Genomic DNA, 16,643 nt, shown 5'->3' with positions numbered 1-16,643 from the left:
CAGAAGTCTCCCAGGGGGTACATCAACTCATCTAGATATTTCCCGGTTTTACAATAGGCTACATAAAATGCACTAGTGAAGTCAGTACAAACTGAAATTTCATACAATGGTATTTACGCTGCTCTATATACTATACACTGAAATGTAAGTACAATATTTATATTCCAATTGCTTTACAGGCAGTCCTCAACTTAATGATGTTCGACATACGATGAACGGCACACTTATAACATTTCTGAATGGATACCCTCATTTGACCTACAACAATTGGTTTTGACTTATGATGCTCGGTCCTGCAATGGAATATTCTGTGGTTCCAAGTTATGATGTTTCAACTTACAAAGCAATTTTTAGGAACCAATTGTGTTGTAAGTCCAAGGACTGCCTGCATTTTCCAATTATATGATAAAAATAGGAAAGTAAGCCAATTTTCAGTAAATGTGCTGTGACACTTCTGTATTTCTCTGTCTGATTTTGTAAGCAAATAAGTTTTTAAGTGAGGTGAAACTTGGGAGTACACAGGACAAATCAAGACTCCTAAAAGAGTACAATAGTCTGTTCAGATTGAGAGCTACTGAATTAAAGTATTTATTTTTTCAGTCCAAGAAAATATATGTTGAAATGTTCATGGCAACATGCTGTAGATATTCTAAACAAGATTTTTCATTATATTATGTTTTCCAAAAAACTGGACTCAAATGAGTTTTTAGTGCACATAATTAACTAGCTGCAACACATAACTTACCAACTATTTGCTGTGATTTTCTTTGATATATGTTCTAAATATGGGCAGAAAACATATTTAGAAAAATTCAAACCAAATCCATAAATGCACTAGTGACATTCCCATTTAAATTACATATATTAGAAAATATTGTTTTGAGATGTCATTGGTACTGGAACCACTGCAGGTGCTGTATGGCAACATAAAATTTCATGATGGCCATATTCACTGATTTAGAGTATAAATGGCTTCAAATCAGATGGATTAGATAACTATGTCACCTACTGAAATAATATAAATATATTTGACCACTTATAAAATATACACAAAAGATAAAATTATTTATCACACATTTAATGTTTTAATACCAACATTAACAGAGTTAAACTAAAAATAGCTGTCTCATACAGCAACTTTAGATCAGCTCCTTAATGAAGCTCTGCATTGCCATTCATTTCACATGTTCTGTCACATAACCAAGGAAATGGGTTCCTGGTCTCTTATCCTATAATTCTGCAGCAGTCTTATCATCAGCTCCTGGTCACATATAATTACAGAACATACAATACGTCCAAACAGTTTCAAAGGACATAGTATTTTCAAGAGGATTTTGTTGTTGTTGGAAACCACATCAGCTCTCAATGTTATCTTGAATCTCAGTAAGTCCTTTTTGTGTAAGCCATTTAAGAATGGTGACTTTCACCTACTGTACGTGACAGTAGAAGAGTTCACAAATTAGATATTGTCCCAGCTACACAACTTCATGACTTATTTTATCTCATACTATAAAATCAGCAGCTTTCCACAACAGTTCCTGCTTACAATGTTTCTACTCTACACAAACAGTTTTCTATAGCTTAAAAGTGAAATGAAATATTTTACAAGCTGAGATCCCAAATAATCATGACTACATAGACATAATTACAAAAAAAAAATACTTTATCTAGTTTTTTATGCACAGCCCATCACCATGGTATCCAAAATGGACTAAATGGCTTTCCCTACATAATCTCCCAAATTCACAGTTCAGAGATTTCTTTCCTGTGCAAGATCTGATGCAATCACTAAAGATCCAATCCTGTAACTCTGATTCACAGAGCAATTCCACTGAAGTCAGTGCTTGCAGGCTTCATCTGCATCCACTGAGGGCAGCAGTCAAAATTCCCATGGCTTTACTAGGTGTTGAGTCAAACACATAAGGACTACAAGACACAGACCCAATTATTCAGCCCACACATATGGGGGGCAGGGAGAGGGGAGGGAGAATTTCAAGTTGTACCTGAGTAAAGGTCAAAGATTTTAGCCCCCAAGTCTTTATATTGTTTTGACTGTTATAGGGAGGTCAACTCTAACAGAACAAAAATATATAACTATGAACTCAGGACTTTGGCCACTCAGTAAACAGAAAAAAAAATAAATAAATGGGGAAATGATTTTAAAATATTTTGTTTGCAAATGTAATAATAAGTTTTACATGTACACAAATATTTTGCTAATATATGGGATCTTAAACAGCAATTTGTATGGGTTTTATTTTGCACACACATTTAAGTTCTCTTTTAAAAATACAGTCCAAAATACTGTGCATGCAGTACCATCTGAACTGAAAAATTAGGACTTGACTCTCACCTCACACCAGTTCTATATGATCTTCCTCTGACATCAGTAGATTTACTCCAATGTAAAAGGAGAAGCAGGCCCTAACTCTCCACCTAAAAGAGGCACCTCATTTTTGCTCTAATGCTTGTAAGGGAAAGTATGCAAAACATAAGAACATGCACAACTCCTAATCATCATTTTCTTCATCATCAAATGAGAGAAGGCTGCTATTTTTAATTTGTTTAGCTGCATTCTGTGGGGGTGCTGAGTCCCTCTTAGTTTTCTTTGATTCTTTTTTCTTCTTACTTGAACTTGCAGTCAGGCCCGAAAATTTCTCTTCTGATGAACGCTTACTTGGCTTCTTGAACACAATTTTCCCATCATCAGGCTCTGGTTCTTCATCTATAACAAAAGATAGCAAAATCAAGATTTCCTTTTATATGATCATACATACTGAATTTCACTTTTCCTCAGCTAAAATCAGCATGAGAAGACCTCTGAAATAAAAAAAAAAAAAAAATCACCAAAATAAAGTGTCCCATTTCCTGTTTACTATAAAGTCATCATGGAGTAATTTCCTTGACGCACACACGTGGTTGCTCTGTGGAGTGCATCCACAAATCTGTTTGACCCATTTCTTGTCCCACGGTAGCATGGCTTCTGTGGATATTGTCAGAGTTATAAGGAGAAGAGAGAGCATGCTGCAGAGCTAGAAACAATCTCCTGCAAACAACCTATATGTAGCTCCATCCACATGCAAAAGTAGAGAGCAATTGTGCCTTTAACTTCTCAGCCTTAATTTCACCCCTTGATGGCGATAGTATATCCTCGGTAATGTCTCATCAAGCTCTCTGAAGAACTACATATGATAAATTTATCTTAGTGGCAAAGGGTAGATGATGTGCGTATACTTCCATAAACTATGTCCAATTGCTGCTTTGAGATTAAAGACCCCAAAACCTTGACATTACTACTTTTGCAAACAACTTCATAAGGTCTCTTTACTTTATGCATTTACCTACAGTGTATCTGCATGGTCACCACACTGGATCCTGAAAATGTGTGAGGATTAATGAATTCTACTCATCTACCTGTGCTAACAAAGATAAGAGTTTGAAAAGAAAGAGATATTCTGGGATTACCAAAATGAGAACAACTGCTGCATGAATGTACCATCTTGTTTTGATAAATGTAAAACTACCGTTATGAATATATAGAATAAATATATAGAAGCAAAGCCTCATGCTGCAGTGGCTTACAACTGAAACGATTTATAGACAAAAGAATATTCATGAATCAGAGATTCTGCTGTGCACATTTTTCTTAAGTACAATAATTTGTTTTAAAATCAATTGTGCAATAGAAACTTCCTCATGACATGAAATAGCAGTGTTTGACAAGGTTGTGGTTTATTGATCCCCATTTAATAACGTACTCTGTGCCCTTTTACCACTAATATCATGACGTTTATTATAGAGAGGAGGTGCACTGTAACTTTTCAGTTACAGAAAGCCTTGTGAAATCTTATTTGAAACTGACCAAGATCGTTTAAAGTGCATGTTAAGACTGTATAAACAATGTAACAGTGTTTATATTATATTAATACTTTTAGGATCCAAATAACTCAGATATGCATCCACAGAGCAGGTCAGACAACATCGCTATTTTAGCAATTTATGAGTAATAGAGGAAACATCACCTAAAAAAACCCCAAAACTCTCTCACCTTAACAAATCTTCTCCAGGAGCAAACATAACCTTTAAAGGACTAGGAGTTCCAATCCTGCCAATGACTTATACTGGAGCAGGTATTACAGGCATAATACTGTTCACAAAATGAATCAACTCAGCAGCTTCTTGGTTTTGGAAGAAGAGTAAACTTGTGCACTGTAAAATGTAATGGTGGTTCCCATTAATAAAAATTATGGCCAAAGAAAAGCCCTCCAGTAACTTAATATCAAAAGTAAATGTGAATAAGATATGATTTTTATAGTAATATAAGCATGTTTATTAGCAGGCCTATTTTGAATTATACATAAGATGAGTTTGTTGTTCATGCATCCTATTGTTTATTAATTTGTCCTGTATTTAATATACAAAAATAAACTTAAGAAGCATTCACTCTTTGGCTCTGGAATGGATGGAAAAGATTTGTTAGGTTTTCACCAAAAATACACCCCATCCTTGACTACCAAAAATATCATCACATTCAAATATTGATACAAGAGACTTAAAAACATTTCCGATGCCCCATCTCTCTATTTTTTAGATTTTGCTCTCAGATGTTTAATAATTAAACAATTCCCTTTATTGAGTATTCTTTTGTATTTGTCAAACATTGAGCTTTAGTCCATTTGGAAAAACAGCTTTGGTTTAACAAGATCGTCTATTTCTGTGGCATGTGACCAAAAAAACCCCACTACACTTACACACCTGATTAACTTTATACATGTGAGTACACTCAGTTACCAAGTATAAAAGTTTCTGTAGGATCCAGGCCTCTATGCATACCACCATCAATATATGTCATTCAGTTTTGGGAATAGGATTCACTAATAAATTGCTGCTGCAAAAGCAAAGGAGCAGCACAAAATCTGCTTTGCTCAGTCCTACAAACACAGTGATTACTGCATTTCTGTGGAGTGACAGGTTTTGTTTTTTTTTAAATAAGAACCAATAATTTGTCTGTCATAATATAAACAACAGTTTAATCAAATCAAGTCTGGGACTAAAAAGCCTTGAGAGTTTTTCTGGTCACTACATTTCTTCACTGTATTCTGTGTGCATAAGTTGGCGGAATAAGTTTTAGCACGTAGCCTAACCCAGAGACTGAACACAAAGGAATGAAGTGAATGTACATAATAAGGATAGAGTTGTGGAGGGACAACTCCATTAGCATTTTTTCTTTTTTTTAAGAAGTGGCTGAATAGTATCTCACTTGAAAGCTTGCATCTCTCACCAACAAAAGATATTACCTCACCCACCTTGTCTGACTACTTAATAACATCATTCCAGGAGTCAGTATAAACCACATATGACAGTTTCAGTCTGTCTAGTTCCCAATGGGGAAATTCTAGAAGAACGAACATAGCAAAGGTGTGTAGTCTAGTACAGAAGCATGGTGGGTCAGAAGTTTCAAGTTCTATAACTAGCTCTTCTTTCTGTTGACCTGGTGTGTGACCTGGGACAAGCCAATTCACCTCTTTGTTACCCCATGTGTAAAGTGGAGAAACTGGTCAGAGGTCTTTTTAACCTGGTTTGAGGTCTTTATAAGGAAGGGTATGCTAGAGAAAGGGCAAAGGATCAGGCAAACAGCAACATTGTAATTTCCTTAGCACTGGCTTTCAAGGACTGAATACTGTTTATGGAGTATTCAGAAGTAGCTAGATAGATTTTAGATTTCTGCCTGGAAAGACATTATTAAGTTTTTATTAGATGTTCAAGGACACTCCTTCCAGCAGGAGGAAAAAAAAAAAAAGATCAATTTCAGGCAGCCCTATATTCTCACTTAAAATATGTCAGTAATGTTAGACAGAGAGAATGAATCAGGTGAGGAAATATGGCAAATATGGTCTTACCTAAGAAATCTGTGGAAAGAGTGAGAACAGGAAAATGAGATCCTAAATCAAATCTATCTAAAATGCTTAAGGAAAGCAGTGTTGATTTGTTAATGTCTGCCAAGAATGCCTTCTTTTAGCTAGTAATAAACTTCATCTCATCCGTTCTCATATTACATTGGACTGATTAGTCTTTCTTGCCTTTTATATTTGTGTTGATGACCTCCAAAAATTGATAAAAATGCGTCCTGGAAAAGGTCAGTGAAAAACTTAAAGAATCAACCTCAGTGTTGGAAGTTCTTAAACCAAAACCCGATAACAGCCAACACCAGGACTACAAATCAGGGAAAGTGGGATTTCTGACAATGTACTGAAAAAGAGTTGAAGACAGCAGAAAAGTGAGCAGACAAGCAAATGTAAGAATGCAAAATATAATGTAAAGCATTACTTCTGAAAACAAGGACTAAACTGCATTAACAGGCTCTTTTTAAAGCACTGTATGACACAGTTTCTTTTACCTGGATCCCAAATCCATATTTTGAAAGATTAAGAGGACTGCATTCAAAAACTGATCTAAAATTCTAACTTTAAAAAAAAAAGTCATCTTCTAAAAAATGTGGATTGCCTTTTTGTTACAAGTCACACCTTACAAGAAAACTATAAAACAAAGACTGGGGTCAGAGTGGAAAGTAGCATTTTTCTCTAGTTTGCTTACTTTTTGTTTGATAGCAACTTATGTAGTCAGTTTCATCAGTTTTCCTGTAAAGTCAGTCAATTTCTATTTACATGGGTCAGTCACACAGCAACAGAAGACACAAACGCCAGAAAAAGCTCACAGGGACTCAAGGTCACATGTAATACATAAAACTCTTATAAATGTGATTGGACTTCAAGTTGTAAGTGCCCCTTTAATGAGAATGACTAAAGAGGTTTTGTAGCACTGATGAATTTCTCAGTGGTTGCATGACTCTGGAGGTTTGGATACAACTGTTTTATAACTGATTAATGTACTCTTATAACAGAGCTTTCTCACTTAGCCCAAAAGTACTCTTCAGCTTTCTCCCTCCATCTCCGTACCTGCCTCACTAACCATTTATTACAGGAATTCTCCAAACCACTGTTTTTAACTATGTGATATTTGACGTTCCTCACATAATCAGCCTCACTCATTTAAGGAGGTAATCTAAAGGAAATGAAATGTTACTGCAAACTTTTGATGTACTTTTGGAAGTCAAAATTGACATTTAATACAAAGTTTTAGAAACAGCTAAACTCAAGGCCACTTACTAAGGCTACAGACCAGCTAACCAGCAGCTTGACCTCTAGAAGTGCTAAAATAGCTCCTTCAGACAAGAAAGGAGTTCTCTGATGCACCCACAAGAGAGCAGGCAGAATTCCCTCCTGCGCGCCCTCTCCCTCCCCCAAGCAAAATGAACAAGCCTGGAATAATATTAAGAGACTTCAAATGAGTAAGGACACCTGCTTCTAAGCTTTGGTCCTCTGCATACATCAGAATGTCCCAGAGACCAGATGAACTAGAAAAGCACCAGAAAAATAAATTCTAGCGCAGGGGTAAGCAACCTATGGCAGGTGTGCCGAAGGCAGCACGCAAGCTGATTTTCAGTGGCACTCACACTGCCCGAGCCCTGGCTACCGATCCGGGGGGCTCTGCATTTTATTTAAATTTTAAATGAAGTTTCTTAAAACATTTTAAAAACCTTATTTACTTTACATACAACAATAGTTTAGTTCTAAATTATAGACTTACAGAAAGAGACCTTCTAAAAACGTTAAAATGTATTACAGGCACATAAAACCTTAAATTAGAGTGATTACACGAAGACTCAGCACATCACTTCTGAAAGGTTGCAAACCCCTGTTCTAGAGATTATAGTGAATGCAAGGACAAGGTATCTTGTATCAATTACCATTTTTACTTTTCTGCAATCTTATTTTTCATGGAACCATTTTTATTACCATTGACCCTACAATAATTCTTTTCAGAATGCTGCATGAAAGGAAATTTAAGCAAAAAGATGGTTGGTAAATAAATAGCAACTTTTTAAAAACCTCTAGCAAGTCCTCCACAGATAAAATGATTTCAGTAGAGAAGATTATGTATAAAGGTTAATCATAGCTAAAGTGCTCACCATGACTGTATTTCCAAAAAGCCAATGTAAGAGCATTACTAAATTTTGCTCTGCCTTGGAAGGAGGCTAAGTGAAGCTGGAACATTAAATCAGCTATTTTTTCCAGATTAATGCAAGGGTATAGTTCATCAGTTTCAGAAAAAGCCAATCACAGGGAGGACTCTGGCTTGAAATAAAAGGTACAGTCGTGTCAAACTGGTTAGTGAACAAAGCTGTATAGGGAGGAATGTAAATGAGGTTTAGAAAATCCCAGAATAATATCCCAACCTGATGTCTGTGGGCAGGGACCTTTGGAATGAAGAATCACTGTGGCCATATTAAATGAGAAGGCAGAACGTCAAACCTGGATATTTTAGGTACTTTTGAATGCTTTCAACAATACCCTGAGTGTAAATCAGCCCCCATCCACATCTGGTCGTTGGGCACAAGTTGCTTGGAACCTGTTTGCCTTTGTTCTGATCCCGATATGGTAAAATGGAATGTTAATTCTGGCATTTTCTTTCTCCATCTCCATTCAGTCTTCATATGAATACAAGTTAATGAACTGTCTTTTGTGATATACACTATTATAATTACATTCATTCCACTGTCAACTCAGAGGTTGACAACTTCAAAAATAAAAAGTAAGAAATAAGAAATTGCTCTACAACAATCTTTTCATGATACTTTGCTATTTTTAAACATGAAAAGTAACTGGCAAAAACCACAAGCACAATATTCAAAACCTCTAATAAAGAGTGGAGCTAGCCAGCTGAACCTACCAATGGTTAACAGAGACCTGAATTTGAATCCCTGTAACTGGAAATGAGGTTGGCAGGGTAAAGATGATTAAAGAGAGCTGCAGTGCCATCACACCACAGCCATCTACACGGCAGTAGAAACTTTCACATGTGGCCCTTTCACAGCAGAAATCTGCTAGCACAGAAGCAAATGCTAACCCTTGCATTGTTTGCTCCCATCGTTAACACAAGTCAACAGAACAAAGGCAGGAGATGAACTCATTGATATTAACTGCACTGGCATTCAAGCAAAGCATTAGCAGCCTAAGACAATGCAATGTCTATGCAAGAGAACAAGTCATCACAGTGAAGTGTCTCAGAGCCTGATTGTAACAAGTACATGGCCCCTTGCAACAGCGGTTCTAAAGCCCAAGTTGCTACTATTGGCCACATCACAAAAATCTACACAATTTGCCACAACTGATAGCTATTACTCAAAAGGCTTAGGACTGAAGATAAATGAGAGATGCTAAAGCTCAGGACTAAGCTACAGTGGCAAAACCGTATAGGTGTGTTTGCATATCATCTCACTGACCCTATTTATGTGTCGCAGCCCTAAGGTCTTTATTCCAACATGGCGTCTGTATGGCCAATTGTCGGTCATCTAAAGGTCACACTGGTACTGCGTGCAACACCGTGGTGCTGTGTGCAATTCTAAGGTGTGGTGTGCAACATTAAAGTGCCGTGTGCATTTTCCCGCTCTTTCTTCCTGGTCACCTAGGGGCCAGGCTAGTGTCGTGTGCAGTCTCCTGCTCTTCTACCTGGTAACCCAGGGGTCAGGTTAGTGCTGCGTGCTTAACACCAGCGTGCCGTGGGCAAAGAGATCCAGTCTGACCAATCGTAGTTCAGTTCAAACGGTCAGATTAAGGTTGTGTGCAAAACCATGCTAGTGTGCTGGGTGCAGCTTCTAGTGTGCCGTGTGCAAATCCTATCTACGTAGAGGGCAACGGCTCGGCACCTGGAAGGCGTAGGAGCTGGGGACCAATCAGATCCTGACAAGTGTAAAAGGGCCTTTGAATAAAACCACGCCTCGTGCCAGGATTTGCAGGAGTATCCACGTACTGACTGAAGGACCTGATCAACCCTTTGGGCAGGGGTCTCCTCCGGATATAGCCGGCTCGGGACGTGTCGTTTTATTGCTTTTTCAGCGTTATCTTCTACGGATTCGGTATGCTTCTGGTGTCTGTTCTGCTGGTCAGCTGCGCCTGGAATACGGTACTTGCTTTCTAATTTTTCTGTCTGTGCTTTGCTTAGCCTCTTCTCTTTCCCCCTCTCTTATTTGGTACAGAACTGCATATATTGTTATCTGATGTAAATTGTGTATGTATGGTATGTAAGAACTGAGTTGTTGTAATAACTGCTATTGAAGTTAATTGGTGTATTTGATAGTAGTATTTGGTTAGTGAGCACACGGTTTATTTTATTTGGTGTATTCGTTTACCTTTTTTAAAGAGCAGTTAATTTTGAATCATTTGGTTTCTTGTTGATAAATGTAAATAGATTGCTTCAGGTTGTGTAAAGGTTTCTTGTTCCAATAGTACTGTTAGTTGGTAAAAGTGCTCCTCCCCAGCCCAAGTTGTGATTTTCTCCCTGTTAATAAACGGCCATGTGGTGTTTTGAAGTTTAAATTTGTCTGGTTTTAATTTTCCTCTCTCAATTAAAAATTTCACCGAATCTGCATTAGGGACGGACATTATGAAAGATATTACTTTTATTCCACACAGATTATTATTCTACCCATTAGAGCAGATCAGTTCAGATTTTTTTTTTTTAATAGTGTGGACCACCTCCCTTTCCATATATGATTATGCAGACCACTTCTCCTCTACAGTGGTTAACTGAGATTCCCGTGGATGCTATATGAATTGTTTACATGGAAAAGTAATACCCGAAAAACCATTTAATGTAATTTTCACAGTGGTTGAGGTTTTTGACATGCTGAAAAAAAAAAATCCACTTATCTGAAGAACCCCTGAAACCTATACAAAATGAAACACAAAGCACATTATGCTTGAGTAACAAATATCTTTATAAATAAACATAAACCTGTTCACACAGTCTCAGAAATGAAGAGTTTGCAATTCTGTAAATAGAGTTCTCCCCCCGCCTCCAGTCTACTAACTGATAAGGCCCACCATTTTTTTGGATTTTCTTTTTAATAGAGATAAGAAGCAAATAATGTTTTCTCAAGTTAAGTACTTAGCCTATTATGAAGATCAGACCAACATAATCCTGAAGCTCTACTAATTAAAAAAAAAAAAAAGAAAAAAAACTGTCATTGCTTTACTGGCTGGACAGGAATGAAAAATCTTTTTAAAACTGGCAGAATTCTGGATTAAATTGTCTTCTCTTCTGTAATTTTACTTCTATAATTTCCCATAATTTCGCTGCAAATAACTATGACACAACCTCCTTCACAAGCACAAATTTTGACTACAAAAACTGTATCTTCTATTTTAAATGGTAGAAAAGAAAGAAGGAACTCAAGATTTCATTCCAGCAGCTACATTTTAGCTTTTCTGTTTTGGGCTCATTTTTCAGCCTTTGTATTAGAGGGGAGGGAGGAAGGAAAACATACTGGAAAAACAGGCAAAAATTCCTAGCTTCTCTGGATCATTTTTCCCCCCCTTGGCAGTTCAAGTTCTTGGTTGTTAAGAGATTTCTACTCAGATAGCAATGTCATCATCTGGTAAATCGTCAAAGCCTCCAAAACCTCCTTCAATTCCTTTTATAAGTTTAGAACTTCTCAAAATAGTCGCCTGTTGGGTAACTGCATGCTATGTGTGACCAAGTCCTTTTCATGCTTTCTTCTAGTTTCAGTTTACTTAGTAAAGCCACAAACTTTGAGAGTTCCATCATCTGTGAAGCTGGGGCATCACTTAAAAAAAAAAAACAAAACCCCAAACCAAAACAAACAAAAAAAACACACCATGAAGCAGCTATCATTGTGAAGGAATTTCTGAACTTCCACAGTGTGTTTTAGAAATGTGTTCAGGGTTGACAATGTTTGAATATTATTCTGAATACTCATACAATCAACCTTCTAAGAAAACTTCACTCATTAAATTATTTCATTTCATAATACTTACATTGTCCAATAAATTAGAGAGACCTCCCCATTGTCATTTTCTTCTTTGCATTCCTGAATGGTTTTTTCAACAACTTGGATACAATTTTCTATAGCTGTCTTTACAGACATAGAATCAAAAGCAGCATTAAGTATGAACATATTTTCCTGTACTTGTTTGTTGCCATTACTGAATGATTTCTCATGTTCAAGCAACAAGCTTGCATTTGAATCATTGGATTCCTTTCGTTCCTCCTTTAATTTTCCATTATTTTATCGCTTGCAGCATCTTGTAGTGTACGTGAGTTAAGATCTGTCTGGAGGAGTATATTTAGGGTGAAATTAGATTGCTCATTTGAGCTATATTCAAAATAATGTTTGGGTCACAGATTACAATTTTCTTATTAAATTCAAATCTGCCTTTTGGTTTATTCTAAAAATGGAACATTTGATCTTAAGCAGTCTGAAGAAAATGATTTTCTGTACTCTGGGAGGAAAACAAATCTATCTTGAGAGACAACTCTTGTCAAGGTTTACATTTTACTAAAGAAGTATTTTATTTTATTTACTTCAATATATTCAATTGCTTGTTTGCTCCCTCTTCTTTCAATTTTAAGCCTGTTGAATGGATAATTCATTCAGATACTTGTTAGTCACCATACATTAAATTACCAATATGTAGTACTGATCAGCTTTCACATTTCCTGGTGTTAGAAAGAGAAACTAGTACCAGGTGAATTCAACATTGTGGAAGTTGAAAAAGATGATGAACCACCCAGTTCTATAGAGAACCATGCAAACAGATGTCCTGCCTACCTCCAGAAGCCTCCAGATTCTAACAACCCAAATCCCACTAGCAGTTCAAATCTGCACAAATGACAGTTGATTACACACACTAGCTACATCCTTCTTTTCTATCACCTATAACTCTATTGAGACCTCTTCCTTTCTAGGCTTCTAGAGAGTTCTATAACTTTCTTACTGTTTCTTGTAAGTTTAACAGGCATAATAAGTGATACGCTCATCACTTCTTTTTTAGCATTGTAGGATAGTTAAGTTTTCATTCACAGTTTTAAATTAGACCCTAATGTTTTGAGGATCATATATTTTAAAGTTCTGTCTATGTTCATTTAAATACATAAGAATGGCACTAAAGTCGAAAAAAAATGTTAAACCAAACACTACTGAACTTGTTATTCGTTAAGGGAAGGGGAGAGGGAACCAAAAATGACTTTCACAAAACAATGGTATTTTTCAGCTTATTGCTAATTCACAGCTGGAACCACAGAGCCAGGATCATGTAACTAGTCGGGTCTCTGGAGATCATAGGTAAATGCTATGTGAACTACAGAGCTCAGCCTGGGAACCACTGGAGCAATTTATTTAAATGAAGAATTGTGAATGAGAGGTAATAGGAAACTGTAGAAAATTAATCTTACTTCTGCAAGCCTGTTCCTTTATTTGCTTACTGTCTCTTTGTTTTGGGCTATATAAAACAAAAGATTAATATTCTAAAATTCATTAGGTCTTAGTACTTACCTGATTTTGAAGCATCTTTGATCTCCTGTTTAATTTTCATCACTTCTTCGGGGGTCAGGTCCCCTTTTTTCAGTACCACCACTTGGGGTTGTTCATCCTCTTTGTCACTGCCACTCTCACAATCTTCCTCAGGAGCTGGGAGCTGCTCTCTCTAGATGAGAGACAGAAATAAAAGCAACTCTGATCATCACATCAAATCAACTCTTGTGGTAAGGTCAGCTAGGAGAGCGATTTGGCCATCAGTGTCAACCTCTCTCAACAAGGACTGCCCAAATAGCCCAAAGTTATAGTCAAATCATCCAAGAGAACAGGACACACACTTATCAGCCTAACATCATGCTCAGAACCACATTACTTACCTTTCAATGATGTAGCATATCATCACAGAAGTATTTATGTTAAAGTTTGATTTAAAAAAAACAAAAAACATTATTGTAACATTTTGCCCTTTTCCATTATTTTTAAAACCCTCTTAAGACCTAAAGAGATTCCTTTCCATAGCAATGCTCTCCATTTTCTATTGAGCAAACATTAACATTTTCAGTTAGCCGTGTTGATCGGAGTTTATCTCCCCCCTTTGGTTGCTTACTTTTTTAGAATAATCGGTAATATCAGCCTTTACAACAGCAAAGCTCCAGAAACAGCTCTTTTTGGTTAACATGCTCCCTCCGCTGGCAAATTCTGCAAAAGCAGACTATAGTAAAGCAGGTAGGGTAGTAGCTTTTTTAATATTATAAACACAAAAATGACAATACAGGATTTTAAAATATTGTTTAGAAGCTAAAGAAGAAAACTATCAACTTTTGTATATAAAATTATTTTTCTTGCTGTTAAAAGTAACATCTCAGATTACTATTTCTCTCTAATCATTCAGTATGAAGAAATATCTTCCTAGTTTGTTTACTTTCATCTTATCCTGTACTACTAAAGTAAAATGGAGTTTTTTCATTAACTTTAATATTAGTAGGATCAGGCTCTTTATGCATTTGACAGCACTTTAGGCACACACAGTATCCCTATGTGTGTTTAAAGAACATCGGCAGGGATTTCAGGTCAGGGATAGTATCTGAAATAACTTTATAACTGGCCAGTCAAGTACTTTAGGAGGCCAGCTCAGTTTGGCCAGGTTACTTCCTTTCTTCTCTTCCCTCAAGGTTCATTTGGGCCAAAACTCATGCACCTAGGAGCCAGGTGTTTCTACTAAAGGCCATTAGCAATCAGAAGCTGGAAGAGTCTGAGCTGCAATCTTTTAGCCCACTAAGGTAACAGGAAATTGTATATAATGGATAAAGAGGCAAACAGAAGTGAGAGTGCAAGTACTGTCTTGGTTACTATCCTTGAGTCTAGGTGTTAGTGATGACAACTTTGCTGTGTGTGGTGTTGTTTTTTTTTTTATTACTGTTCTGGTCTTTTCCCAAAAATCTGGAGCAGAGTAGAATATATGAGATGCTCTACAGACAGTCATTTTATTCTGTTTTTACAGTGGCCTAGAACAATAAGTCTACGACTAAGATTTCTAGGTGCTATAATACAAATGCTAAATAATATTTACTCAGTTAACTAGAGCACTGGTGTGATACTTATAAGCTAGTGCCTGATCAGGCCCTTAGATGCAATTAACTCAGTTTTTCACTTGTCTACCTTTAAAGATGACAGTACCACTATAAGTAAAAATTACTCAAGTCCTCACTTTAAACAGGATAGATTCAGGAAAACACAATAAGAGGAGAGAGAGAAGCAGCTCATTTGGGGCTAGATTCTTTTCCCCTTGAACAGGATAGAAAAACAGAGGGAGAGGACCATTTTTGTTTTAAGAAGTACAGAGAGTTTGTGTTATAAGCTTCAGGGCAGTCTGGAAAGCTGCTTTAAATTATGCACACACTTCTAAAAATAACAGTATTAATTGACAGCACTTACTTGAAACAGTGAGTTAAAAGTAATTTCACATTTAAAAATCTTATTCAAGTTAATATTTAAAATCAAATTTACACAAGTTAAGAAGGAAGGTACTGTACCTCTGGGGTCAGGCTTCGGTTATGAGGGATTTCAAGTGCCAGTTACAAATTAATAAGATATATACATAGTACATAACCAGCATAGACATAGATTGGGGTGTGGGAGTTTTTGAAACGTCAATGAATAAGTGATCTCAGGTATGCCACACACAGCATGTATTTAGAGTCCAAGTCTACATCTGCCTATGTCCCTCTTGCCCACTTGTGATTTTCTAGGCAGTTTCCCATTTTAAAAGCCATTTACTCATCTCTGCTCTTGTGTGAGCAACCCACACAAATAAATAGGAGTAACTGACTCTGTAAGGGGAACAGTGAAACTGACTACACAGAGTGTTAATGCACAATGTAAACAAATGAAAAACGGGGAAAATCATTAAGAAAAATGATCTTAGGAATTGCCTAACACAAGTGTTAACTGTTTTAAGTTGAGTGTCCCTTTAAAAACTCCCTATTACACATCTTAGGGCTTGAAGCTTACCAATTTCTGTTGATTTTTTTTTAAAAGGACTTTATTCACTTGCTTAGTGCAACTGGCTGTTGATGCAAGAGGGGAAAGGACAGCCCTGGTGACAGCCCTTGGTTCTGAAATAAACCTTGACCTCAACTGGTTTCCCGGGGCCTCCTACGTCTGAGGAGAGCTCGCTTCGATTTAACGTGACGGGATCTTGCCCTACAGCAGCGCAGGGCTGGCAGCAGGCCATGGGGTCAGGTCCTTAAAGACACGTCAACAGGGGCTGAGGAGACACTTCTCCCTGCTGAGTGGGGAGCCCTGCGCGGCTGCTCCCGACACCTCTGCCCAGGCCGCGGCGGGGGGCAGCTCCGGTCACACACGGGACAACGGGACTCCGGCTTTGCGAACGCCAGGCTCGGGGCGGGGCGCTGTCTCCCCCGGGGGGCGGGAGGGGGTTGGGGCAGCTCCCAGCGGACGGGGGGAGACGGCTATACTCTCGGGGGGCTCACCTGGTCTCCAGGGAGCCCATCCCCGGGTCTCGGCAGCGGGACGGGCTGTGACCGGACCCCCAGAGGAGCAGCTTATTACCTTGGTCTCCACCGTGGGCCCCTCCCGATACCCAACCTGCCTCTTGAGGCGGCTCAGGAAGGCGGGCTCGGCCGGCGGCACGTACGAGACCTGCGTCTTTTTGCTCATGGCTGCCAGAGGAACAGGCGCAGCGGCGGCGAGAGCAACGACGCACTTCCGCCGGAGCGGCAGACGC

At 37.8% G+C, this 16,643-nt stretch overlaps 1 protein-coding gene across 1 annotated transcript; it reads right to left on the bottom strand.

The window, feature by feature from the left end:
- Positions 1–564: 564 nt before the first annotated feature.
- On the bottom strand, positions 565–16,639 carry KIAA1143 (KIAA1143 ortholog). Its single transcript, XM_050938106.1, has 3 exons — positions 16,469–16,639; positions 13,415–13,565; positions 565–2,725 (listed from the first exon to the last, which is right to left on the bottom strand). The coding sequence occupies exons 1-3, from the start codon at positions 16,574–16,576 to the stop codon at positions 2,511–2,513; spliced, it is 474 nt and encodes a 157-aa protein (XP_050794063.1). The 5' UTR covers positions 16,577–16,639; the 3' UTR covers positions 565–2,510.
- Positions 16,640–16,643: the final 4 nt, after the last annotated feature.

This window comes from Gopherus flavomarginatus, chromosome 2, assembly GCF_025201925.1.
Source record: "Gopherus flavomarginatus isolate rGopFla2 chromosome 2, rGopFla2.mat.asm, whole genome shotgun sequence".
Lineage (NCBI taxonomy): Eukaryota > Metazoa > Chordata > Testudines > Testudinidae > Gopherus > Gopherus flavomarginatus.
Note: the sequence above shows the minus strand (reverse complement) of the source record. Positions and strands in the feature narration are given on the sequence as shown.

Bases quoted from the DNA above. Each gene is read 5' to 3' on its own strand.
- KIAA1143 (XM_050938106.1), bottom strand. From the start codon at position 16,576: ATGAGCAAAAAGACGCAGGTCTCGTACGTGCCGCCGGCCGAGCCCGCC. The intron at 13,566-16,468 runs GTAATAAGCTGC...TCTCTCATCTAG, and splicing joins GGCCCACGGTGGAGACCAAG to AGAGAGCAGCTCCCAGCTCC. The intron at 2,726-13,414 runs GTAAGTACTAAG...CTTTTGTTATAG, and splicing joins CAAAGATGCTTCAAAATCAG to ATGAAGAACCAGAGCCTGAT.